Source organism: Aptenodytes patagonicus, chromosome 9 (genome assembly GCF_965638725.1).
Source record: "Aptenodytes patagonicus chromosome 9, bAptPat1.pri.cur, whole genome shotgun sequence".
NCBI classification, from domain to species: domain Eukaryota; kingdom Metazoa; phylum Chordata; class Aves; order Sphenisciformes; family Spheniscidae; genus Aptenodytes; species Aptenodytes patagonicus.
The window spans coordinates 1,251,781-1,278,910 of NC_134957.1; the positions used below are offsets into that span (position 1 = coordinate 1,251,781).

The 27,130-nt window shown below is 46.5% G+C and overlaps 1 protein-coding gene across 5 annotated transcripts in view; it reads left to right on the plus strand.

Annotated features, from left to right (window-relative positions):
* The window catches only part of PLS3 (plastin 3), a 54,724-nt gene that overhangs the window by 13,503 nt on the left and 14,091 nt on the right, over positions 1-27,130 (plus strand). For 2 of the 5 annotated variants that reach the window (XM_076346875.1, XM_076346879.1), the window contains exons 1-3: positions 6,793-6,866; positions 18,180-18,266; positions 26,451-26,614. In XM_076346875.1, coding sequence (XP_076202990.1) covers positions 18,200-18,266; positions 26,451-26,614 — 231 coding nt within the window. In that variant the 5' untranslated portion in view covers positions 6,793-6,866; positions 18,180-18,199. Of the gene's footprint in view, positions 1-4,978; positions 5,094-6,792; positions 6,867-18,179; positions 18,267-26,450; positions 26,615-27,130 lie in introns of those variants that run through there. The other 3 variants (XM_076346876.1, XM_076346877.1, XM_076346878.1) reach the window with 2 other exon arrangements.

The following is a 27,130-nucleotide window of genomic DNA, read 5'->3' on the forward strand; positions in this document are numbered from 1 at the left end:
AGCTGCAAAGTTGCTTCATGCCTTCTATCAAATAGCATGCCTTGCTTAGTCTTGGCTTTATGTAGGATCTGTAGATTTTTTTTTTATTTTTTTTTTTAAATTTGGAAGGATGAGGGGTTTTTTTTTTTTTTGGTACTAATTGATAAAGCATTAAACTCAGCAGCAGCAACCAACTTGAGAGTATAAGAAATCTGCAGTCAAAGCAAAGACTGGCTTCACAGCATAGAGATCAGTCTGCTACTAGTAGCTGGTTTTTATGGGCCAGAAAATGTGAGACAGCTTACTAATTAAAAGTGTAATGAGCTGTATGGTGAAGATTGCACTCTAGGGACCTGAAGGCTATGGGTGACAACTTGCAGTGTATGTGTGAGTGGTAATCCAGCTCTACCTCACCTTTCTACGCATCTGAAAAGAGTGCAATAGTCATGGGAGCCCCTGAAGTTAACCTCTCCAGCAGGCCCATTCTACAGAAGATTTTTCTGTTGGGGTCTGAGACAAAAGGAGCAGTTAGTGGGGAAGCCAACAAATGCAGGCACGACCTAAATACCAGGAAAAGCTTCAAGGTCCCTTGAGATGAGATTCTGGACTAGTTCAACACAGCTGAATTTGTAGGCCCACTTGCACAACATGATGAGCCGCGTGCCAGAATCTTCTACCTCCAGCATCTGGCAGGATGTCCAGATGAGATAGCAGTGACTCCTCAAAGATCATCTTAGGCTGGGCTGGGCGTATGGGCTGCTGCCCAGGTTGGTCTGTGACTGTACCTGCTTTGCCTTGACTCCCCAGCACAGAAACCTTTCTGATAGTGGGAGGTCACCCGCAGATGAGTTGTGTGGGACTGAAGAGCCACCCAGTGGCAGTCTCCCACAGCCTCCCCACTAGCCAGGAGTGGTTTGCAGCAGACTGATCTGGACAGTGGTCAACAGCTGGCTAAATGTCTATTTGCTGGTCGGAGCAGGCTGTGACTGCAGTGGTATAACCTCTTCCTGCGTATAGGTGAAAGATTTTAAGTAGTCCCTGACCTCTGGTTCTGCATAATTGCCAGTCTTGCTACAGTCCACGGATTTATTTTTCAAGCCACATCCTTTTTGCTGTTGTAATCTTATTTTGAAGATTACACCAATTTTATTAATAATCTAATAGGCTGCTTCTGTAGGCAAGCCACTGGTGGTGCTTGGCATTAGAGAGAGCTCTTGTTTGCTGTTGACTTTTTAAATCAAAATGAGGTACAGTGCTTGGCTTTGGTAAGAGTATTTATGTTTTAGTATTTGGAAAGTGAGTCTTCTCAGGGGAAAAGTCTGGCTCAAGTAGCTGAAAACTTTGCAGAGCTGTTGCTGCTGCTCAGGCTGCAGAGTATTTATCGTTGACAGAAAGTGAAAAGGCTTATGACAGACTTGTGTGAAAATATGAACCTCTTGTGAACAAATCTGTGCTCCTGTCATTTGTATTGTGGTACAATCTGCAGTTAAGATTGTTTTTTGGTGTCTCTTAAAACTTTTTTTTTCTGCATGTAAAAAGACCTTAGTACAAAGAACTATTAAATTGCAGCTTTTGCAAATTAATCTGAAGTTTATTCCATGAGGATGCAGTCCACGTGAATGCTTTATACTTCTCAATTGTAAATGTGTCTAAACTGGATGTTGCCAGAAAATGGATCAGAACAGCTTCCCTGCTCAGAAATCTTGCGCAGTCACTTATGTTCCACAATAGTGCAATTTTATTATAAAGCACTATTTCCTTGAGTAGTGACTTAAGGTGGATAGTCGTCTAGAGTATCTTCTCCAGGTGAGCAGAGGATTGCCTAAGCCATGTCAAGGACTAGCTTGGCTGATGGACACACCTGGCAGCTGAGGTGAAAGATGGAATAGTATGTCTGTGCCTGCAAGACTCTCCTACCAGACCTAGTGCCACCCTTTCTCCAGTGGCCTGGTCAGTGGGGTGGCTGAGCTGGTCTAACTGGGGTGCCGTGCAAGGGTGGTCCCTCTCTGCTCTGCCTCTCCTTCCCTGTGCTGATGTCCATTTGACCCCACAGTGAGCTGGGATGGGGGGACTGAAATGCTGAGGAGGAGGAGAGGGACAGGGTGGTCTTTGGATGGCAGTCTGCAGGGATGTCTGCCCTACCTGGGCGCAGTTTTACTGTGTGTCCAGGTCAGCTCCTCTTTGCATGCTTCGGTCTTCATCAGCCTTCACCTCATGCCATTGTAATCGCCTGAAGAAAAGTGTTTTCTTTGGGGCGTGATAGGTGCACTTTGTGATGGGTTAGGTGGAGCTGCAAAACCGGCTTAAAAATATTCTCCACTCCAAGTTCCTTCCAGTGGCTTCTTTTTTGTCTCAAAGAAGATGTAGCAGAGAGGATGGGAAAGTGCCTCAGAACTGGTGGTGCCCTGCTCAGGACTGAGACCTGCCTGCGGGACTGACCGGAGCAAACCCCAGTGGTACTGCAAACCCCTGCAGCATTTTTGGCACTGGCTTCTGCCCTGGGAAGTGCATCAGATCTGGCAACTGCTTTTCCAGTGAAAGTGCAGAAGGGGTTCCCAGGTCATCTGTACTTTCTCTCTCCCTGTACAAAAAAACCCCGTCCAACCCTAGACTCCCCGTTGCCTGTGATCTCAAGGGAATAACTTGTTCACTTTTTTTCCATGTATCCCCTCTCTGCACCCATCTTTTGTGTCTTTCGAATTTAATAAAGTGGGTGACTCAGTACTAAATATAAAGCCTGTTTCCGGCATCATCTGCCTGTGGCTCATTTCCTGGAGCTGACATCAGTGGAGCCTCCGATTTCCTTATGAAATAGCAAGGCATGAGATATCCTTTGCACGGTGTTCTGGGCATACTTGCTGACTTCTTTGGTGACTGCATGGCTCCCTGCTCTAAGCTGTGAATAACTAGTCAGTTAATTACTAAGCTGAGCGCTGTTGGAGCACAGGGTAAATTGGGCAAGTCCTCAGGTCTGTTTTGCACTGCAAAATCGTACTCTAGTTTGCAAGTGTTTTTTAAATAAAGACTAACTTTCAGTCCCTACTGCATATGCAAGTTTTTTGTTAAATAATCATGAGCCTGACTAATGTCTTGCTTTCTTCCTGATGACAGGCTCGCTGAAAGAGCAGCTCAGGAAGCTTTTAGGGGGGAAATCTAGCAAAGATGGATTTTTTTTTTTTCTTTAAAAAGACTGATAAATTGAGGAGTTAAGGTCAAATGTTTGCTCCTTAATTGTCAAATCCTTCCATAGCTGTTTACATTGATGGAATGTACTCTGCAGTTGGTCGCAACTGAAGGTAAAGGCAAGAAGTGCATAAAACCTCAATTTGTATTAAAAAGCACAGGGGAGAGTGCTTCTATCCATCTGTGCGTAATTTCATTAAAATCCTTATCTTTAAAAGAGAATGTGCACAGAACTGGAGGAGGGGAGCGTCTGGCACATGGTAAATGGTCACTGATCATCGTCCAAAATGGGATGATGGCTGGCCACTCAGCTTTGCTCTCTAAAGCCCTGGCTCGTAAAGTGTGGTGTCTTCTTTCTGGTGGAGTAGACTGAGTAGACTATTTAGGTTACCTGGTTTTTCTTCTAGCTAGTTACTCTTTTGGCCCTGTCCCCTCTTTTTTTTTTTTTTTTTTTTTTTAAAGGAGGTGGGATGCTCCTGAAAATGCTTGATATGCAGCACCAGAACAGACAGGGCCAGGCAGAGGCAGAAGGTTGAGTCAGCTTTGTCACTCCTGGAGGCTCACTGAGGTCCGCTGATGCTCTGGGATCTCCTGGGGCTGGTGTGGCCCAGCCCTCTGGCCATGGGGGTTCCTCTAGGTTGGGGATGCCGGAGGGGGCCAGCATGCCCTAGACCCCCTTGGCTGGATGACAGTGGAGCTGGCTATATCCCAGCAAACAGCTTTTTTAGGCAGGAGCCAGAGGTGCCTGCAGGCAAAACCCTTCCCAAAAATCACTAGGGCTGGTGTAGTGTGTCCAGGGGCTTGTGCATCGCCATCGGTTTCATTGGTTGTCTTGTACAGCTTCCAGTATTAGCATGGCATCTCTTGGCATTGCTAACTAGGGGTGGAAAAGACTACTTCTGAAGTGGGCAGGAAAGCCTGGTGTTCAGGAGCAGGTGGTTGTCCTCTCCTGGGTGGTGGGACTCACTGGGGAAAGCAGTGGGACTGCACAGCCCACTGTAGCCACAGGCCAGTGCATTGGATGTGCTCCCTTCCTCCCTCAGAGCTTTGCCAGAGGGTCTATTCTTGAGGGCTGGTGGTGAGAGGAGAGGGACAAGGTGACTCCTGGATTTACCCTCTCTGCTCCTTTGTCACCTGGTAGGCAGCAGCTGCCGCTCCCAGAGCTGTCGTTGAGTAACTTCTGGAGGACAAATATGTATTAGTGGCCTCCCAGCGAAACTTGGCAGCTGGAGCTGGGGAGGAGATGCATCCTTGTGCAACGATGTGCTGGAGGGATCCTGCCAGTGCCGCAAGTCCTCCTTGTGTGTAAACCTTCGTCCTGATGCTCCATGCAGGGGAGTGGATGTGTCACATGAGCAGAGTAACTTCTGAGCACCTCGGGCATCTTGTGCTTCCCTAAAAGGCTTTCTTAAACAGGGAGGAAGAGGAAAATACACTGGTATACTGGCTTGACCGTAAAACTTCCTATTTTGGAAGAGCGTGGGGAGCGGTGTGTGACCAGCCGTGCTCGAGGAAGTGGGCTGGGAGTGCCCGGGGAGCTGTGTGTCCGCTGCCTTCCATCACCACACCCCAGTGCGGCGAGTCTCAGGGTATGACGCGGAGATGAGTGGTGCTGGCACTGCTGAAGTGCTATTTTAGGTTTGAGTGTAATTGCAGGTTGGACTGACAGGACTGGATTTGGAGTATTTGGAGAGCAGAGTGCTCTTAAAGCGGCGCAAAAACTGGCTATCGCTGATCCTTTGCAAATGTGGAAGATAGGTATTTCACGTGCACTGTGTGTGCATCAGTTAAACAACTTCTCACGGTGGAGCCACTGAGGATCTGTGCTGACTGACGACAGTGGGTAGCAATGCCTTTTGCCTTCCCGGCAGAGGGAACGGTAATAGGTGTTAGCCCTGTAGGATGCATTCCGCTTACCTGGAAAAAGAAAAGTGAGTAAATGGAGGTTTGAGGACCCATGGGCTGGTGGCTTTTAGGTGTCTGCCTCTGCAGCATGAATCTGCCACCTGCACACCTGCAGGTGCTGCTTTTCTATCCCAGCAACATGGATGCCGGAGACAAGGAGAGGAGGTTTTTCTTTTCCCTCCCAAAAGCAGACAGTGCTCCTGCCCTTGATAGAAGTCGTCACAACCTAGTTTGGGAGCTGGGCTTTGGCACGCTTTCCCCAGGACCTGTTAAGCCCTAAGCCTCAGGACTTACTAAACCTTAAGGATGAATTTATACTGTGCAATGTGCTCACACACAGAGCAAAAAAGTGGACGGATTAAACTTCCTGAAATAAGTTTCTTAAATTCTGTTGCATGTTTGCCCCAAGACTTTGTGGGCTGGACGCAGTCATTGGTTTGGATCAGAGCAGCCAGATGGGCTCCTTGCACCTAGGGGCTGATGTGATGCTGATGTGTTGCTGATTCAAGTCAGAGCAGAGTCAAAGTTGCTCTCTAAACCCTGTCTGGTGTGCAGGCAACCTGATCTCGGTGGAGTGCAAAAGTGTTTTTCAAGCCAACTTTCCTTTTAAGTTGCAGCTGCAATTCTGGGCATAAAAACCTCTATTTTGGTTTCCATTATATTTACCATCCTGAGGAAGCTGGCAGGTTGTGGGTTTGGGGTTTTTGTTTTGTTTTTTTTATACCTCTTTTGAAACTTTACAGCTGGAAGCTAAATTTTCAGGTGATACCCAAGAAATGGGACCAGGCGATGACTCACTTTCCTGGCTGACGTAATTTTTAAAAAGAAACAAAAAGAACAATGACCCTATTGGTCAAGTATTTTTAACTTTTAGAACGGTCATGGGTTCTTCAAATTCTTCACTAATTCAAGTATTGTGTTTATTAGTAAGTGACATCCTTTCCTTTTAGCTATGGGAGGGCTCAAACATTATGGACTTAACAGGAATAGAAATTTCTGAAATGTGATTATATTTTGGAAATCCCACTTAACCTTTTTGGTGATTGATTCTGCTCCTGTGCAACAACATGGTACATGATGTTTCTGTTGCTTGTGTCTTCCTGGTTGGCAGCAGACAGGGATTAATCGTTGAGGTAATGCAATATATTACAATATAGAACAGCTCTGAACTCTGTATTTACCACCCATTCAGACCACTTTTTTTTTTTTGTGGAACTGTGGGGTGAAATAGCAGGCAGCATCTTCCTTTGGTGTGGACTCAGGCTGAATAGGTCTGGATCCTCATTGCTCTGTTCATAAGCTTCTGGTGGTTTTAAAGACATCCATAACGTAAGTACATAAAATGAAATACAAGCTCCACGTTGCTGTTTGTCTGGACAAGCCGAGAGCTAGCAAAGTAAAATGCATTTAATTTAAAACATTAAAGGTAAAAGAATTATTTTTCTTTTAAATTTAAAAAAAAAATAGTTTGCTTACCTAAAAGCTTTATATCTTACTGCCTCCTGTTCCCAAGTGCCAAGCAATAAAAGAACAAAAGCTAGTTGTTGGGGGAAGATCCCCCCATCCCTACTCCGTATGTATGTGATGCTTCGAGCCGCCTGTCCCTTAGCCTTTCTAATGCATCTTTTTGTGACACGACCGCATCCCTTCTGTGGCTCTCGCGAAGCGACCTCCCATTTGCTGGGCGGGGATGGTGGGAGGAATGCTGGCTGTCCAGATCCGTGCTGTGGGCGTGGGAGACGCTTCAGCGCTCGGGCCGGGCAAGGGAGTGATTTGCCTTTCGCGAGAGAGGAGGAAAGGTAAGCGTGTCTCCTGCTGCGGGCTGACGTTAGGATGCCGCTCGCATTGCTGGCTGCTGCTCAGGGTTCTGGCTGGCTGCGTGGATGCAAACACATGCCAGAGATTGCCCTGCAAGGATGTGTTTTGCTTTTATTTATTCTGCGAAATGTCTAGTGATTGCTAATGTTGTAGTAAATAAAGGAAAACAGCTCTAGGCAGAATGAAAAGATTAATTTCAGGTTTTAATGCATTTTAAACTTGGAATTTATCTGTGCACCTGACTGAGCCGTGCATGCAAACAGAGCAGCAGTTAAGTGCTGTGACTGACTTTGCATCACCAAGTATTTAGTTTTCCAAGTGAGGACTGCGGGCGTGCCTTCCCAGAAATCTCAGTCTGGGGCACGTCTTTCCCCATCTCAGTCTGCAGCAGGCTTTTAAAAAGCAGAACTGGGTAAACTTGTATGTTAGAAGCATTAAATATTTATATGTTTGCCTTGCAGAAAGTGTGAGGAGCTCTGAGTACTTTTGGCAAGTGGCTGTAGGCTGCTGGCTGTAGTGGCTACCTAACTTTTTGGGGTCTTTCGCCTGCAGAGGCTGGGCTCTGAGTGCTGCTTTGCTGTTCCAGTGGGAATGGCATGTGGCATCACAGCCTGGCAGGAGTTTGTTTCCAAACTGAGGAGTTTATCTTGCTTGCTGTGTTTTCTGGTGAAGGCTGGCGATGCTTGATGCTGGAAGCTGGCGTAGACCCTCTTCAAATGCTTTAGCAGTCGCTACTGGCTAAAACACTTATATACCAAGTACTTTTAAGTATTGGACTGAAATGCTGAATTTTTTGTGCTGAAAAACTTAGACTTAACACGTCTGAAAAACTATAAAACACATCTAGTGTAGCTTCTTCATGTCCTGATTTTGTTTATACTGAATGTATTGCTCTGAGGTTTTGCTTAGTTATATTTTACTCTTACCCTGCATTTATTGTGCAAAACATCTGGCTGTAAAGAGTGATTTCCACAGCTGGAGGACTCTCTCACCCTCCTGAAATTCGGAGTAGCGATGAGGTGGTGTGCTGTTTACAGTGCACACATCTCTCTAACCATTACATCTGTCCTAGGGGTATTGGGCACGGGCTGAGCTGCTAAACCGAGGGAGGAGGAGGAGGAGGAGGCAAAGGTGCTTGAAGGGACCCAACAAGAAGTTAGTGCTTGGCTCCAGGAGTGCTGGATGCATCTTGGAGATCCTGCCTGGCCTTGAAACCTGCTAATTAGGGTGCATTTTGCAGAGATTATGAATGCTTATCCAAAATGCAAGAGTCATGAAGTAGAGCTTGCCTGATCCTGGACTGGCGACTGCTACCTTTTGCTCACTATCGTTCCTCCCCGTAGTAAGTTAAATTATGGAGAAGTGTGGGGAACACCCTGCTGTCAGAGTAAACATGATTTCACTCTCATGGCAGCCTCCTGGGAGGCAAAGACAACAGCTCTCCTGCTCTTCTAGCCGTTCCCCATTAATCTTTGAGATTAATGTTTCTGCTTTTGTTAAGGGTAGATAGGATCTGTACCATCTTCTCTTAGAGAAAACGAGTGTTGAATTTACAGGGTTTTTTCTACTTCCAAAAGCCACTAGGACAGCTATGCAGTGACACTGATTTATTGCAGTCTAGCGTTGCTTTCTTGCTCTGAATCAAATTATTTTGACTTCTTTCCCTTGTTCCCAAGTGCTTTCTAAACAAGATTAGAGGTAGCAGGGGAAAGATGGAAAAAGGTTTTTCTTTTATCAGTAGCTCTTTCTAGTAAGAGATCAGTTGCTGAAATTTATGGTTTTTAAGAGATTTTTGAAACATAATTCCAATGCTTAGAGTGTGGCTTGTAGTCTCTAGTGTTTTTTTTCTTATTTAAGAAAACATTCATTGACACACTTCTCTCAATGTTTATCATCTGGGCAGCAGTCGCTGGGCTGCCAGGATTTCAGCCCTGGCTGTGCCATTTCAGGACAGCTCTGTTTATCTTCAAACTGATAAAACAGCCTGCAAACTCGCTCGACTGCAGCTGTACCTTCTAAAAGGTTGCACAAAACCCACCCTCCCAAAATTAATTGCTGAAACTCCCTATTGTCCAGCTCGCCAGGGATCGGCACCGTCATGCTGGGTGTTCGGCTTGCAGGAGCTTGTTTGCTGGCATTGAATAAGCAGTGACTGTACTGTGATTTAATTTAGGGTTTGCGTTGATTCCCCGGCCTGGGTGGGAGGAAACTATAACAGACTGAGTAACACTTCTTGCTTTATCATGGCATATAGAATATCAGTCGAAAGGTGCTACCTGAGAGCGGAGGCTGGAGGTGCTGGGGGGATGGAGATGGGTCTGGGCTGCGTGGCCTCGGCTCCCTTCAGCCTTTGAAGGGCTTTATCCAGCTGCGGGGGGCCAGGATACAGGCTGAGGTCTGCAGCTCACCCTCATAAGGAACTGGGCTCCTTTTGGGCTGAAAATTGGGAAATCAAGAGACACATGCTTAAAGCATGTTAAGGGTAACCTGCAGGTCTCAGCAAGCAGGTCCCAATCGCTTCTGGGGAAGGAAATTAGCACTGATTCAGCCTTGTGATCCTCATCCCTCCTCGCTTATGCAGGCAGGGAACCCGTTGACTTTCCCACCATTGCTCTGAGAGTCCCGTCATAAAATGAGGGATGCCTTATGCAGAGTTTTGCGATGGGCGGTAAGAGGTGGGTCCTTTCTTGAAGTCATTTATGGTTAAGATACAGAATAAGCAGAAGGAAGTGTTTAATGCTGCTCTTTATTTGGGGGACTAGGCAAGAATAAGAATTACTATCAGCATAAGAATTTCCTGAGAGGCTAGCATGATTTTTCTGTGCCTGAGCCAGGAATTTAAATTAAGCCTTCTGAGTCTCAGTCCATTAGCTGACATCTGACCCCCACCCCCCTCTCTTATACCTTCTTGCACTTAGGTTTAAATTATCTCTGAATGTTATTTGCTTTTGCAAGTTCCAGGCAGGATGAGTGTTCAGCTCTTCCTTTCCTGAGAGGTCTTGAAAGGATCACCTGTTTCATGTTGTACTAATTAGTTAATGGGGAATACTGCTGTTCTGTTTCCACTGATGTGAACAAACTATTGAAATTCAAAAGTGAGTTAAACCAGTCTAGTGGGTTATGATCTCAAATGTGCTCTAATCCTGGAGTAGTTGCTCTGCTAAAACCAGAGGTGTGCCAAAATGCAACGTTTAGGAGAAGTATTTGGCAAAGAGGCTTTTAAGGACTGATTCATTGGTGCCTCAAGCAGTATTTTATCTGGTTTCTACTGTGCCCTGCAGATTACAAGTACTCTGTAGATACATGTAATAGAGTTGGAGCAGCAAGGCGGTCGGTACGCTGTAGCTGCGAGACTGCAGCATGATGGGTGTAAGTGCAGCTGCAAGGTCCAGCAGGCAGCTGCTCTCCTTGAAAGTCAGCACTGTCCCTGCTTTGACTGTCCATCCAATCCACTTGGCCCTGGTCTTCCATATCAGGAGCCTTCAGAGGAGAGTGTAGGTCTGCAGAAAGCTTTGTGTGCTTCTCACTTCCACTTGAGTCCCAAACCAGTTTTACGCTTCTGTCAGTTCAGCCTCCTCGTAGTAAACGCTGGGTCATGAGAGTAAGCAAGCATCCAGCTACTCTACTCCAGGATTGCATGTCACCCCTTAATGCGCATCAGAGGCAGCTCTGGCTCATAGTCCTTCAGGACTGGATGGGGATGTGCTGGGGGGGACTGCACTGAGGACTGGGGAAGCTTTTTTTTTTCCCCTCTCATGTGCAGCTGGAGTGGAGGCATTTGTGTTACTCTGACTTCTGCTCCCCTCCAGCCTTTGGGCAATTGGATATCATGTGGATGAGCATCCTCAGCTGCTTGCTATCATTCTCTTCTCTGTATCTGTGAGGCAGAGGGATTTGTGTACTCACAACCCTACAAATTTCTGTGTCACATCCCCACCTTTCAGTATTCTGGATACTGCCCTGAAGGACATGGCTTTCCTGGGCTTTTAGCAAGGGGCTGATTCCTATTTGATGCTGTGAGCAGGTTTGATGCTGATTTGGGGTTTTCTGTGGGTACCAGCTATAGGTTGGTTCTGGGTCAGGGTGCTGAACGTGCTGACTGTTATCTGGGCCTCGATGCACCCCAAAAAGCCTCCTTGGCTGTGCAGGGGAGTCAGAGGCATATGAATTGGCTGATGTGTCAGCAGTTGTTTTTAATAAGGATTTAAGATGATCGAAGCTAGTGAATCTGGCTCTGTCTTGAAGGGAGAGAAAACACTTTGACGAGCATGCAAAAAGTGTAGGATCAGGTTGTCCAGGCTGTCCATGGATGTTGGGGCAGTGGTTAAAGTCTAAGCAGAAGGCATAGGAAAACTGGTTTACTGCGGTTGTTCCCATAGCGTTGGAGTGACCCTGCCTCTGTGCAGCCCAGATCCCTGCTGGGCATCTGCCCAAACGCTGCTCAGAAAAATCTCTGGCATTGTTCTACCCAGGTCTAGCTAGGAGAAATTGGGTTTTTAACCTGGACCTGCTGGAGGAAAGTGCATGTCCAGAGGTGGATACCCAATAGAGACATGCCTCCAAATCCGGAGAGAGCCACTGGCAAGCCAAGTGCAGTGACTAACTCCAGCGTTATGTCTCTGCTTCTGGTGGATTTGACAGGTTTTTCCCCTGCAGCAGCGGTGAGTTGTGTAACAATGGGAGCAAACTCTCACAGTCTGCTCCCAGGTGAAAATAAGCGTAGCAGGGAGCCTGTCTCTCCCAGCATGACAGTTTCAGGGATTTGAAAGAATATAAAGCAAAACCCGCTAATGGGACTTTTGCTGATGTGGAGATGCTTCAAATACAGCAGCTGGAGATAATCTCTATATGGGATTGGGAAGAAGTGAGCCATAAGGTGTCTGTGCAGTGGGAATAGCTATCTGTGGTCCTGTGTCCTTTCCCTGCAATGCAGCAAGTGGCTGTATAACAGCTGGTGGTCTACATAACCAGCGTGGATGAGTCAAAGTGTGTACTCTGTGTGTACTGGATATACTGTGTGTAAAGGCAGTAGCTTGAGGAAGCTGGAGAATTGGGAGGTGGGAGGTAGTCAATTCAAACAGCAAGACAAGCTTAAAGAAATTCAGTATTAAAATTGAATTTGTGTGTAGTTGGCCCTTGGCCTGTTGAGGTGACTTATTTGGTGCTGTGCATGGATGAGGAGAGCTGGATTAATAATGAAATAAAGCTGGGTTTGGGTGATTGCTTTGCAGGCATTACAGTCCAGTGCTGTTCAATAGTTAAAGCATTGCAGACCTTGAGAGCAGAGCTGTAGTTTCATTGGTGTTGAGCCCGTTGTGCATGGGGCTGGGAAAGCTTGGTTGAAGGGAAGAGCCACAGATGAGAGATCCAGTTACTTGGCCAAGTCTGGCACTGCAAAGAAATACCTGCTCAAAGCTTCGCGTGCCCCTTTCCTCCTGAGGCAGGGGAAACAACTAACTGAGTTGATAGGAACACCTCCGTGTTTTGCATGCATGAGTACCGTATTCATGCAAAGAGCAGCAGCAAAGTCATTTCTGGGGGACAGTGGTTTGTGTAGCAGTGTCACGCTGTTGGCAAGGTGTTAGACACCACAGTGGTGCAGTCTCTGCGGATGGGGTAGCATCTCCTAATCACTGCTCTAATCAGGATGACACCTATCGCCATGTGGAAAGACGAAAGTGTGGCGAAGCTCTAGTTTCAGCCTGTGCCTCTGATCTGTGACTGTCTGGAAGGTAATTGCCAAATAAAAGTTTGTGTTTCCAGCAGCCTGGTGTTTGCTAATAACCACACGTAATGAGTGGGTGCTGTCTTGGAGGAATTTGATTAACAAAACATTGTTTGAAACACACAAACTGATTATGAGCAGGAGAGGATGGAGTGCATGATAGGTTTTCATTTACAGGCCATCAATCACTAAACTTCCCTGTCTCCCCCCAAAGTGGCGGTAAGTATTTATCTTGGAGGACTCATCAGACCAAGCCTGTGCACTGCAAGCTTTCACTTCCTCCTGTTGCTGTCAAGTTTGAAGATGTTTTCTGTAAAACCCCAAAGGCTTTGCTTGGACTGGACCAGAAAAAGGAGCTGCTGGGTGTGCCCGACGATGGGGTGGGGGGGGTATGTGTGCCCTCTCCTGCGTGCAAGCATTTCCAAATGCAGCATGAGCCTAGGGCTGGCCGGTGCCTGTGGAGGAGGGTTTGTGCAGTGTCGGGAGATCCCTGTAGCATCCTCTGCAGCATCCCTGGGATGGGAATGGATGGAAGGGAATCCTGGGAATCAATCACCTGGGAAGGGATGCAAAGAAAACTCAGGCTTTCAGCCCTCACCAGTGACTCGCTTCCTTCACGGCTTTGCCCTGAGCAGAGTGGCTGCCCTTGGGCTGGCCCAGCAGCTCCAGAGATTGCACAGCCATACCGGGATGGGCACGATGCTGCTGGCCCCTTGGAGGGAGTCTGCGTGGCAGCGGCAGAGAGGCCCTTGCAGCAGAGGGCTAGAAAGGACTTTGTGGTGACCAAGATTCATACATCTTGCAAAAGGAGCCAGGGGGGTGTGTGTGAATGAGGCAAGGGAAGCAGCGGAGTGTGGACGGCCACTCCATTCTCTGATGTGGCTCTTGGCAGGGCCCAGCCCTACCTGCAAAAAGGGGAGGAAGAGGAGAATGGGGTGAGCCACAGGAAGCCTGGGGGCCGGATACTACATCAGCTGAATCACCAGGATTCCCTCCAAATTAGCTCTAAATTAGCAAGTCAGTTGCATCAGTGTTGTGTGCTGCAAGCCCAGGGCCTCTGGCACTTGCTGTGGGTTGCCGGGGGGGCGGGGGGAACCGAGTGACTGGTTGTCCGGCTCGTTATTCCTAAAGCAAGACTGATATGTGCTGGGTTAGTGGTCAGAGACATGCGGGTTTTGAAGTATTTTTAATTAGCTAATGCTGACTGACTTGCCTTCTCATGTCTGGAGCCTTTGTCATGAAAAAACAGCAAAACCACAGGTTCCTCTGAAAAGGGGAATACGTGCGGGGTGAGTCACTGCTCCAGACTAGGCCTAGTTTGCTCTTTTTTTTTTTTAATCGGATGGAAAAAGGGCATATTAATACCTTTTTGTTGACACTTTAATATGTCTCTCTGTTTGCCTGTTTGAGTAAACAAATTGATGCTGTTAATCAGTCAGTTGTAGAGATATTAAAACAGGGTGGGTCTGGGAGGGACGGAGCAGCTCGGTTTTCAAAGTAATGTGGGTCTGCTAAGAAAGCAAATTCTTCCATTTGGATCAGCAGCAAATTCCAGCTCTGTTTCTGTTGGAAGTGTTCAAGTGGCTGTCGGGAAATATTTGGTTGCCGTGTGCTTTCAAAATTGAAGTAATCCTCCAGCTTTCAAGGAGATGTGCAAATGCTCCTCCCCCCCGCCCCACATTTTCGGCAGATCCTCTGTGCAGGATGCAGCTCCCAGGGCTTCCCCTCTTGGGGACTTTTTCCTCCGGCCTTGAGTGTTTTTAAGTTGCTGTCTGAGCAGTTAATCCACCCAAATGTCCTGGTTAGCTTCTGGCCCTTGTGCTGGAAGTGCTGAGCGCCGCAGTGGAGGCATCCCTCCGGTGACAGTCCCTGCTGCAATGGCATGTCTCCAGGTGGCTTACAGCTGTTAAAACACACGGGCTGGGGCAGCTTTATTTGACCTGCCCATATTGCAGTTCTGTCTGGAGAGCAAATAAACTAACTCTGATTCAGTGACTGCAATGTGTTTAGAAGCTATAAAACTTGTTTGCACAGAAACTTTATAAGCTCCTCTCTGGGAAGGTAGTTGATATTCGAAAACCTGAGATGCACTTAAAGCAGCTCTGATCTGCAGCACAAAATGAAGTCTTCAGAGGACAGAAACAGGCTGCACCATCTGCCAGCCACTCGATTCTGTGAAGCTGCTTTTGTGCATCTATGTGTTACGGGGCTGCCTTTGCTTTTCTTCTGTGGGGTGAGGAATGAAGGCAAGAGCAAAAAGGATCTGGAGTAGGAATTGCTTCCTTATACACTGCTTATGTGTGCATTGACCGATGGACCATCTGTCACCAGGGTGTAAAATGAGTATGGGATCACTAGCTCACTTCTGTCTTGTCTTTTCTCCTCGTTCTCTCTTCCTCGCTCTAAAATGGGTCTTTAAATGTGAGTTTGTCTCTGGGTGTCATTGCATGCCCTGGCAGAGGCTTTGCTCGTGGTAGAAGTGAGTGTGACGTGGTGAGGCGTGAGCAGCGTGGTGCTGTGTCCCCACAGGGCTTCGAGTGAGGCAGCTGATGTGTGATCCCTATGCCACTGTGATAAAAGGGCTTTTCATGTCTGTGAAGAGAAAGCCTCTTGTTTAAAAATGCAACTGAATGAAAAACAGGATTCTGAATACCCTAGACTCAGCTGTTAAAAACAAACAAACAAAAAAATCCCCACACAACAAAAAACTGAGAATCTTCCCTGCCCCCCAGCCCAGTGTGCCAATGTTGGTGTAATACCTCTCCATTGCAAAAAAACTCTGTAAAATTGCTTTGGAGCTTAGCAGTCCCTGTCAACTTGTAACTTTGTGGCCCACTAACCTTTTCATATACTATTTTGTTATATTATAACATACTTTCCCCTTCCTAGACAGCTATAACAAGGGCAGGTGTCTGCTTTTTCTCTCTTGGTTCAAATTCTCCCTCTCCTCTCAAGCAGAGAAACAGAGAAGGAAGAAGTGATAGAAAACTGAGAGGTAAACCTGTTTTATAGACTTGCCAACTGAGCTGAACAGCATAGGGGCTGGAAGGGAAAATTTTTTTTTAGTGAAGACCCACACAAACAACTGCAAGGCATATCCAGAGTGTGATTATTTTTTTTTTTTTTCCCCTGATAAAGTCAAACGGAGCAGTGTTGTTGTGTTTTTTTTTTTAAAAGCTCTTGGCTTATGGTGGTGTTTGCTGCTTGTTTTGGTGTTAAAGATGTTAGAGATAGTCAGCAGCAAATTAAATTCCAATGAAGTGGTTAGATAATGATGCTTTTGGAAATTCCTCTTTAAGGGAAATCTTAATGGTTTGAAAATGAATTGGTGCAAATGAGGACTAGGAAGAAGGCAGAACTTGTGAAGGGGCATTGGCTGAATTCTTAGTCTCGGCTTCTCCTGCCTGGCAGCTCATGCCCCCTGCCTGCCTGTGTAGCCAAAACTGTCTCCGTTCCCGATAGTGTTCCCAAGTGTTTCTGCCAGTTGTGAAATCCACCTCCCATAGCATGCACCAAGCTTGCTCAGAGCTGACTTTCTTGCTGAGCAACTCCTTTATCCCTTGGAAATAACAGCCAGGTTTTGGTGGCATTGAGGCTCGGGCTGCTGGGGCACCCGTAGGAGTGCTGCAGGGAAGGGGCTGCTTCAGGAATGGGGGTAGGTCCCAGACTGGCAGACTGGGCATCCAGCAAGATGGGCAGCACTGCACGCAGCATTCCTGCATCTTGCAAGGACCTGCATGGTAGCATTTCCTTGGTCAACTAGCCTAACTTGTAATCTGTGAAACAGTATAAAAAATTTACTATGGTGCTTTTTTTTTTTCCCTCTGTCAGTCTGATGCAGCTTTGCTGCAATTTCTCCCCCTGCCCTATTCTTGCAGTACGAGCCCAATGAAGAAGTTTGCTATCTTGCTGTTGGTGGCTTCTACTGACTGTTAAACATCTTGCTGTGTCTGCTGGCAGCTCTGCAGATGCTGGGAGGTGGGGTCTGATGTGCTTTCCTTCATGTCTCTGCAGTGATGCAACTTCTTGTTGACTTTCTCTGCTGCTAGCACCTGTCTGAGCTGCTTTCCCAGACTGCCACACCTGCCCATCGCTCTCATCTCTAACAACTTCGTTCTTTCCAGACTAAGTGTTACAGAAAATGAATATTTACAGCTACAGGCAAACTTGTGTTTTTAAGCTAACAAGAGCTTGTGAAGGCAGCTGGGAGCCTCAGACAAAAGAGGCTTGCTAATCGGAGCACAGACATTTGTGAAACCGAGCCTCTTGTTGGTTGAGCAGCGAGCCAGCCCGTTCAGGATCCTGCCTTCTGACAGGCTGTAAACCTGAATTCACCCCTCATCCTTTTTCTTACAGAGGAGGAGGCAGCTGTGTCTGTTCCCATAGGCAGAGGAGGAACCTTTTATTTCTCAACTTATAGCGATTGTAGCTATCAAAGTGGGAGCTGGAAAATCTTGGGATGCAAATCTCATTTGAAGTTGCACTGAGCCTGCCCAGATCGCCACTTTTAAAGACCCTGAGCTAGAGCTAGTGTGTGTGCTAGAATGTGCTTATCAGTGCCTACCTTTTTGTACGTGCAGAGGGATTGCCCTGTTTGCATTGTTCCATCAATCACTGATCTCTCTTGGTCGTATTGGCTGAAGTGCCAACAGGGCATCTGATGCTGCCGTCATGAATGTCGTGGGAAGGGGATGTGGGCAGGTCACTGGCCTCTTCCCATCCTTATGGTGATACCTCCTGTCCAGGCTGGCCGTGTGGCACCTAATCAGTGCTTGGAAAGGAGGATTATAGCAGATGGGTGTAGGAACTGTATGCTTCATCCTCTCTGTTTCTTAAACACCAAGCAGATCTGATCAAAGCGGAGTTTCTGTGTACTCGGGGTTTGAGCGTGGCTGATGCCTGCTGTTCCGCACTTGCTTGCGGCGTTCCTGCTGTGCCTTGCTCAGGAGGGTGGAGGAGGGTCAGTGGCAGTGCAAACAGCCTGTTGCTTACATGGTTTATTGAGAGACTGACGCTGGGGAAATAGGCAAGTGTTTATTCAAACAGTTTTCTTGTAGAAAAACAGACTTATTTCCTTTTTGTAAACAATATCACGTATACTACTTTGTGCTAAAAGACCTTTTTCAGGTACTGTTCAGAATCTTTATTATTTGGGTTTGGTAGCTGTGTGCTCTCGGGACACAGGCAGGCAGAGTGGTCAGTATCTCTTGCATTAATATTTTAAATCTGGATTCTGATTTTGTTCAAAGTTGTGGAAAATCCCTGGATATGTGAGCTATTCTGACCTACAGAACACACTGGTAGCAGGTACCTTAATGTGTGCAGAACAGCATAGCCCATAAAATAAATACACAGAGCTAAATATTAACAAGGCTAATGGGATTTTTGACTTGTTAAGGAGTGCATTTCCCATCTTCTGAGTTTCACACATCTGTTTTCTTAATGGAAAGATAAACGTGGCTTCAAGAACTGTAGTGACCTTGATACTGATTGTTGCTATACTGCTGTTCAAAACTGCATGCATTTGAATGCAGCCTGGTTTCACACAGTGTCCTTTTTCTCTGTTTAGGTGCTCCCTAAATTAATGAGATGGCCAACACCACACAAATCTCCAAAGATGAGCTGGAGGAACTCAAGGAGGCCTTTGCCAAAGTTGGTAAGTCTCAGTGAGGAGGGTACCTTGCTCCTGTCTGCTGTAGATTTGAAATGAATTTATCCCACCCCTGTGAGCAGCGGTGCCAGCAGGGCGTGGGCAGTCTGCTGCTTTCATGATCTTCTCTGTGCCAAGGAGTCCCTTGGCAGCCTTGTTGCTTCTGGCTTGTCACTTCTATCCAAGGAGCACAAAGGAAGGGATGTGGGCAGTCTGGCTGTTGGAGAGCACTGGCAGACAGACTTGCCCTGTTGCTCCAGGGTGGGCTTTGTTGGTTCCTGATGGCAGAAGAAATATCCAAACAGGCATTGCATTACCTTGGCCCAGGCAGCACTTCAGGGCTTGCACAGTGCTTGGTTATGATGATACCGGTTTTGGCAAATTGGCTGAGCTGTGGAGATGGTAAATGTACGTGCTACGTTTCTGGTTTGTGCAGGTGCATTTGAGTCACTGCGTTTGGTGAGCTTGTAGGCAAAACCTAATTAATGTCTGTTTACCTGGCCGTTATGGAGCAACTTGCGGTGATAATAAAATGCTTCGTGGCTGCAGTGCATGTGCATTGCCCTCTTGTGGCTCTATTTCTTCTCTGGTTCTCACCTCCCTAACAGCCTGCGGTGCTCGAGGGGTTGCACAGCCCACCTACCTTATAGCTTTCCCCCTGCCCTGGCATTGTAGAGGCCTCTGGCAGGCTGCTTTGGGAAGCTGAAACGGGCAGAAAACTGACATCATGGAGAAAATTGTTTTCTGCTGGTTTAGTTTCCTGATATGGCGTACTGGAGGATCAGAGAAATGCCAGGGAGGGGTGGGATGGGAGTTGGAACATGGCAGTGTGGGCTGAGGTCAGCGTATGCAGCTGGGGAACCACACCCAGGACTGGCACTGGCCAGGAATGACTTGCACAAGTGATCAGAGACAGTATTTCGTTTTCCTAACTGGATATCGGCATCACTTGAGCACTGGTTGTAATACAAATTGGTAGGTGCCTTGCATCTGTATCAGGTAAACTGCCCTCTAGAGCAGGGTGGCTTTTAAAACTCTCACTTGCCCTAAATTTGCAAAGAGAAATATGAATTTCAAAGATGACTGGTTCTCATGGAGCGGTATTCCCTGTTGAAGCTAGTTGCATTTTAGGCAGTTCCCTCTCCTGTCTTGCTCTTCCCGAGACTTTTCCAGCAGGTGGAAGTGCGCTGCAGCAGAGGGAGATGAGTGACCATCATGCTTTTTGCTGCCTAATGTGCCTCTGAGTGCACACCTTAATAAGGCTGGGATGTAGGCAGCCCGTTCTGTCCTTGGATAAACTTAAAATGATTAACCTGGCTGGAATGTGGTGGCTTTTTGTCATTAGTGTGTGGGGAAATTATCGAGATTACGTTGGCTGGCTGCCTTTGCACTGGAAACACGGAGAAACTCAAGTCAAATCCTGGTTTGTTTTCAGAAACCAGCTCACCCTGCTCAGGAGGTGGGTCCCTGTTTGGTTTTAAATTATAAAAGCAGTGTCAAAACTTAAGTATTATTGAGAAATGTGATAATTAGCCTGGACATACCCACAAGTGAGATGGGATCTGCTAAGACCTTTTCAGCTGCCTTCTGTTTTGTGTGCTTTAGGCATGGTACAGCCTGCAAGCATTGCTGTGGGACACACCTGTCAGGAGTGTCTTTAATGCTCTCATTCCTTTTATTCTTGCCTAAAGGATATAGAACTGGTGGCTAATTAGGTGACTGACTCTCACTGGGAACTTCTAATGCCATCTCTAGTGAATGTGACGAAAAGTTGGACTAAGGCTGCTATTTAAAATGAAGCCTGCCTTTTATCTCCCAGCTACCTGGAAGACTTGGAACGCAACTGAGAAGCATGGTTATAGCAAAGCTCAGCTGGTTGGCTTCTAGGATGTTGTAAAGGAGATGTGGGGAGGAGGAAGTGTCTCACGGGGTGGTTTCTGCTCACCAAGATGTGCCCCACTCCAAAGCGTGGCTGCATGGGCTTCTTGGAGACCTGCTTTAACTCTAGCATGGGGCAAGTTGCTGCTCTGGATGTGTAGGTTGATGGGACTTTAAAGGCGTGTGTTTGACCAGCTTTTCTGTATGCAGCTGGACCAGATCGAGACATCTGGTGATGCTGGAAGGCAGTGAGGTGTGTTGCTATGTACCCTGTCACCACTTGCCTTCCATGCCACTTGATCCCCTCTCTCCCATGCAGCTGGTGTGCTGTTCTCTGACAGCCAGCAAAAGCCAAGAGTCCCACAGACTAACTACTGCTTACTAGAAGCAGTCCACGGGTGAGAAATCATGGTTTAAAGTTAGCACTAAAGTCAGCTACAGCTCAGACAAGCAGCTCCAGCATCCTACAACCAGGTATTTGTACTGGAAGTGATCCAAGTGGTAAGCAGCAGTGGGGGAAAAAAAAAATTTAAAATCTGAAAAAAGTAATTAAGTGGGGCTTAAGAACTGATTAGGCTTTGAATGACCCGCAGGTTAGTGGAAGAAGAGCAGGTTGCTCCAAATCTCAGCTGATCTCTGAATTTGTTCTGTAGAACAGGTGTGTGTATGTATGTACTTGGCCAAACAGTGGCACTTCACAGGGGAGGCATGGCAGAACAAAATCTGCAAACTTGCTCTGTTTATTTGTCTTCTTTCTCCCTGCTTCTGATAGCAGAGATAAGCATCTTTTCTGGAAACATGAAGTACTTAAAAATCGTAACCCAGCTGAACACTTTGTTGACTGCTGCAAGGTGGTAAAAACAATGCTCCGAAATGTTAGCTTAAGGCAAATAGGGATCTGTGATCCTGCTAGAGTATGTCCTGCTGAGCATATATCCTTAAAAGGAAACATGTGGGTTACTTTCCCCTCTTGCATCCTGTTATTTAAGCTATTTTAAGTACTTGTCTGGAGGAAGCTAAGCCAGAGCTTGAAACAGCTTTTGGGTTTTGTTTATTGTGGCTTTGCTGCGCCACCTGCATATGGGCAGAAGATGGTGCCGTACATCACTGCAGTGACCTTTCCCAGGTTTAGAGCGCTGGTGTGCATGCATCTTTCAGTAGAAATAGGAAACTTCAGATGTGCTGTAGTTTCCTTTCCATCAGGCGGATTATAATGAATCCAGGCTGTAGCTTGTCTGTTAAAACAATTTCGCTTTCTTCCATTAGTAATTCTGGGCTGTACGCCGAAGGATTTAATTTGGGATAGCTTCTATTTTGACAGCCTCTTCAGCTGTTGAATACCGTTTCAGGTTTTGTTAGAGAAGGATTTTAGACCACCTTCTGTCTAAAGTCTAGCCTTGTTGCAGGACATCCAGCAAGGCACCATATGGTGGGCCTGCAGTAATGCTGGAAATAATTATGGAACTTGCTGGTGCTGCAAAGGTGACTACTTTTTTTTTTTTTTTAATGCTGCTACTTTGTACGTTTGACTGTGATGCCAGAGGGGGAACAGAGAAAGCGGGGAAGGGAAGCAGCTGGCCTGTGGGATAGGGGTCTTAGGCCTATTTGTCATGTTAACATGTCAAGAAGCCTTTAGCCCTGTAAAGAGAAGAATGGATCCGTATTCTACCACATAGTCAATCACTAGTTAAGGTTACTCGACTCTGCTACCAAGCTAAAACCACGGGCTAGCACGTCCACCAGGCTTTAACACTTAAATCTGCCCTTCTGTGGCCAAGAAGCTAAAACTTGAAATAAGAGCGTCTTTACTGCAAAACCATTAACTTGGTGTGAGGTCTTGCAGTTGAACCAACAGACCTGTCTTGTATGTAAATCCAGTTCCCAAAGTGTCTGGGACATAGATGCCCTTTTAATCTATGAAGTAAATCAGTGATTAATTTTTTTTTCCCAGGATACTCTGGAAGACTAACTCTTACAGGTGGGTGTTTGGGATGTCATTAAGAGTTGGAAGAACTTAGGTCCTGAGACCCAAGGGTTTAGAGTGAGTTAAGGTGCATTACTCAACAGTGTGTGTCCTTCACGCTTGATTATGTGTGTCTGTCTGAGCCCGATGCAGGTGCTGAGAGCCACTGGTGTGCAGCCCCTCCTGATGGGCAGCATCTTTCCTGGTGCTATGCTCCTGAGTCGCATGCGCTCACATGTGAGCGCATGTTTCAGATGGTGCTTCGTGCTGCAGAGCTGCTAATTTCTTTTTTTTTTTTTCAGTGAGCAGAGGTAAATCTTCTTTGAACTAGGCACACCCAGGGGACTGGGAAGATACCTCTTTGCAGGGGTGAACAAAACCCTCAAAATGGGCAGATGTTGACCCAGACTGCAGTAAATTCCTGATATCTGCCCTGCAGCCCTGTTTGATGTTTGCAGGCTGAGATTGAGGTCTGCCGAGCAAGTGTGGATGGACAGACAATGGCCTGGGCTAACTCCTCAGTTGCATTTCAATCAGTGTTTTTAAGTTATGGCTTCTGTTCTGCAAGCAAACCAATATAAATGCAAGGCTGGGGATTAATTCCTTGAACTAGATTGTACCCTTAAAAGACATGCAGGGCTTCATATGTAGAACTGAGCTCTGAACAGGTTTAAGCATCCTTTTACCCGGCATCTCTCCAATGTATTAGAGATGGGACTTTGGAGCTCAGTTCCCTACTGTCTCACCCAACGGGCTTCTGCCTCATGAAATACCATATATTGTGTTTTTCCCTTTCACTTCTGAATAGGCTCAGACGTGGCATATGCAAGCCTGGTTCAGAAGCACTTCTGAATGCTTAAGCTAGACATCTCAAGAGAAAAACCTTTACCAAATCTGAATCAAAATCACACCCGTGATCCTATCAAGGATACAATATGTATTTTGGAGTCTTATCTTCTCTGTCTTCTCTTCTTATCTTCTTATCTTATCTTAAGAAGTCTTATCTTCTCTGTCCTTTGCCTACTAACATTTGGATAGATGTAAAACTTATTTTTTTAGGTGGTGGATTGATTGGAAGAAGTGATGAACAGGTGTTTCTGGATTTGCCTGCTTAATTTGGCAGCATGGCAAAGGATTGTGGTCAGTTCCGTCAAGCACAGGCTAAAGCAATGGGTGTTGGCTGTAGGCATGCTGAGGGTGAAAGCAAAGTTTTGTTTCGGGTCTGTAGACCCTGGAGATTAGCAAATCCCTTCTTGCTTGATTTTCTTTACTGGCTGCGAGGCAGGGAAAAGATGCATGTTGTGGAGTTAGATTTAGTAATAAGAAAACTGTAATGGAAGAAGCTGTGATTTATCTAGAGGGGAAATAGTTCGCTGATGACATCTCAGGCTGGACTGTTTAATAAAGCTTGCCTTTGTAAGCTTATATTTTTTTTGAATAAAATTCTAAAATTGAAGACCAGACAGCAGCCTGTTGCTATCATTAATCATTGGCCCAAACCACTTTATTTCATCAGCATTATTGTAAACACTGACATTTCATAAAGTAGTTTAATGTATTTATTAATCCACTGGAATTGATGCTGCTCTTTAGTTTGAGACCTAGGGACTGGGGTGTAGGAGGAAGTACAGGTTTGCACTGTGTTACTTTGGATGTTTGTCACTAAGCATTTGAATTTCACCTTCTTGCTAACTTATAAAAACAATTTTAAAATCCCATATGGATCTGGAAAATGAGGAAGGTTGGAGTGGTGGTGAGGACGTGATGCTTGCTGGAACATTGCTGCAGAATAAAACCTAAAAACCACCACTGACAGCTCATTAAAAGTAAACTGACTTTCAAAATTTGCTAAAAAAAAAAAAAAAAAAAAAAAAAGAGGGACTTTAGAGCTATCCTGATTGTTTTCTTTTATTCTTGAAAGTATCTCCCTTTAAGCATAAATACTCACCCCAGTGGCTGTGGTGTGGGATTCCCTCTTGAACAAAACTAAATACTGGGACTGGTGCAGCTCTTCCATCGCGCAGCCTGGGGAGCCAGCAGCAGCCTGCAGTCTGTGAGGCTGTTTGGGCAGCAGAAGCTGTTGCTTGAGTGGACTTTAACTCTACAGCCTTAGGGAGAGGCTGCTGCCTTATAAATAGCAGAAAAATCTTCCTGTGGGGAATATGGGCAGAACAGTGGCTGGGCGAAGCCGAGTGGGGCCGGGTGCCTTGCAGCATTGCGTGGTTTTGTTCAGCTGGTGGTGGTGAGCTGCACTTGGCAGTGCACCATCATAGTGCCAGGATCTCTGGAGGTGGGGGAGAAGGTAGCGCAGCTGCTTAAATGCAGAGACTGCTCTCATTTAGCCTTAAAGAGCTGGGCTGATGTCTTCAGTACAGGCACTGTTGACTTTGCAGAGCCTGTGGTTGAATGACGATTGTAGGAGACTGCCAAATCTCCACCTCCTCAGCCCATCCAGGTATTCCCCACCAGCAGCAGTAATCCAGGATTGGTATCTCCACACGGCCCCAGCCCTGGGGAGGAGATGGCAGCTCAGGCACTGAATTAACTTCCCTGGCCTGTCTGTGATACTTGCCTACAGCAAAGGGATTTTAACATCACTGCCGAGCCAGTAACAGCACACCATGCCCTGAATCCCTGTCTCTCCAAACATGCTGGCAGGTCATACTTATGTCTTGGGATGTGAATCTGGGCTGTCGGACTGCTTCAAATGCTCTGGCTGCTCGTGGACCCGACTGCCGAAGCCTGAGTACTAGCCATGCTGTGAACCACACTGTCTGCTCAACCTGGTTAGCCTGAGGAAGGAGGCACACAGCCTGTGCCTGTCCATGGTGGCAGCAAAACCTCACTTGCCTGGAGAAAGGCTGGGGCTGATGGATTTGCCCTGTGCAGTCAATAGATGTGATGACATCCCCAAAGGGGTTGGGATCTGTTGATGTGAAAAGCTCCAGATTCACACTAGATTCTTGTTTTCTTTCTTCCCAAATCTAGTAGGCAATAACATCTCCCTAAGCATGCAGTGCTGCTGTGGCTTGGTGCTTGACTGTCAAAGCAAATGTCCTTGCAGAGCATTCTTGGGCAGCATTAAAATATCTGGCTGCAATTTTCTGTCAGCGATAAATGGAGAACATCATTATCAACATGATTAAAAAAATGTAAATGCAGAGCTGACTTAGTGTTTTCAGTTCAAAAAGTAAGAAGTGCTGTGTTTCATTACTGTCTATTTTTAACACAAAAAGCCAGCTGCAGTTAGATGTAAAAAGAAACACTCTGGAGATCATTTATGAAAATGCAGATGCTCTGTTGTGAAACTTCTACACCAGACTTGGTCATGTGTGCTGAGAGCCATCCTGGTCAGCTCTGTTTTGAAGCTGCTGCTGCCCAAAGCCAGAGAGATCTCATGGCTTGTGCTGGGACCCTCTCTGAGGATGTGCTGTGTGTATTGTTGTGGTTTAACCTCAGTCGGCAACTGAGCACCACACAGCTGCTTGCTCACTCCCCCCCTCCCCGGTGGGATGGGGGAGAGAATTGGAAGAGTAGAAGTGAGAAAACTCGTGGGTTGGGATAAAAACAGTTTAGTAATTGAAATAAAATAATAATAATGTAATAATAATATACAAAACAAGTGATGTACAATGCAATTGCTCACCACCCGCCAACCGATGCCCAGCCAGTCCCCGAGCAGCGGCCCTCCCGGCCAGCTTTCCCCCAGTTTCTGTGCTGAGCATGACGGCACATGGTGTGGAATGTCCCTCTGGCCAGTTTGGGGCAGCTGTCCTGGCTGTGCCCCCTCCCGGCTTCTTGTGCCCCTCCAGCCTTCTCAGTCGGTAGAGCATGGGAAGCTGAAAAGTCCTTGACTAGTGTAAGCATTACCTAGCAACAACTAAAACATCGGTGTGTTATCAACATTGTTCTCCTCCTAAATCCAAAACACAGCACTGTACCAGGTACTGGGAAGGAAATAACTCTATCCCTGCCGAAACCAGGACAGTATTTACCGTGTGCCTTTGATTCCTGGTGTATTCTTGGTTGTGTCTATTGAATAGTGTACTGCTTGGGCTTGGTATTTTTGCTGTGGTTATCCTGCTGTGTGTCCGTGTCCTGCATGGATCTTGCTTTCAGCAAAGATGAATGGTCTACGCAATGTGGCCCCAAAAGAGGTGTGCTGTGACAGGCCACGCTAGGAGATTCCTCCTTACTTCCATGTCTCGTAGACGTCCCCAGCGTGCAGGTTGCTCTCCATAAAGCACTTTTGAGCATGGGGGCTGTGTTTCTGCCCCGCTGTCTGGGGCTGGTCCTGCCGGGGTACTGGCACATTTCTAAAACCTTCTCCTGCCCCTTCTCTTCCTCAGACCTCAACAGCAACGGGTTCATCTGCGACTACGAGTTGCACGAGCTCTTCAAGGAAGCCAACCTGCCTCTCCCTGGGTACAAAGTGAGAGAGATCATCCAGAAGCTCATGATCGACAGCGACAAGAATAAAGATGGGAAGATTAGTTTTGAAGAGTTTGTCTATGTAAGTGGTATTTCTGAATTTCCAGCAGCCTGGGGGGACCCTTTTTAGACAAAGCTAAGGAAGGGGGTAGAAGAGGTTGAACCTGGCTTCTTGGCCACTTACCCTAATCCTAGTTTTCTTTTTACGGACTTACGACTTTTGAGGACTTGCCATGTAAAAACCGGTTCTTTGTACAGATCTCTGCATATGACCAGTCTTTTGTGCTGTCACTGCCAGCCTTTAGAATTGGACAGAGGGGAAATATGTTGGGTTTTAAACAAAAAACCAAAAAGAATCCACATGCTTTTCCTGTCTGAAAACTTTGTTGGAGGCTGAAAGACCATTTCCACATGAGGTGACAACTGGAAAAAAGACCTCCAGTTCTCCAAGCTTACAGTATTGACTGGAAGCTACTCAGTTTTTCCAGGCACATAGATGAATGCTTGTTTTCCCAGTGAAGCAGTATAATTTCCTTTCTCAGTTTAATGGGATTACAAGTATTTGCTAAAGATTTGAGAGGGCATTTCAAGACACACT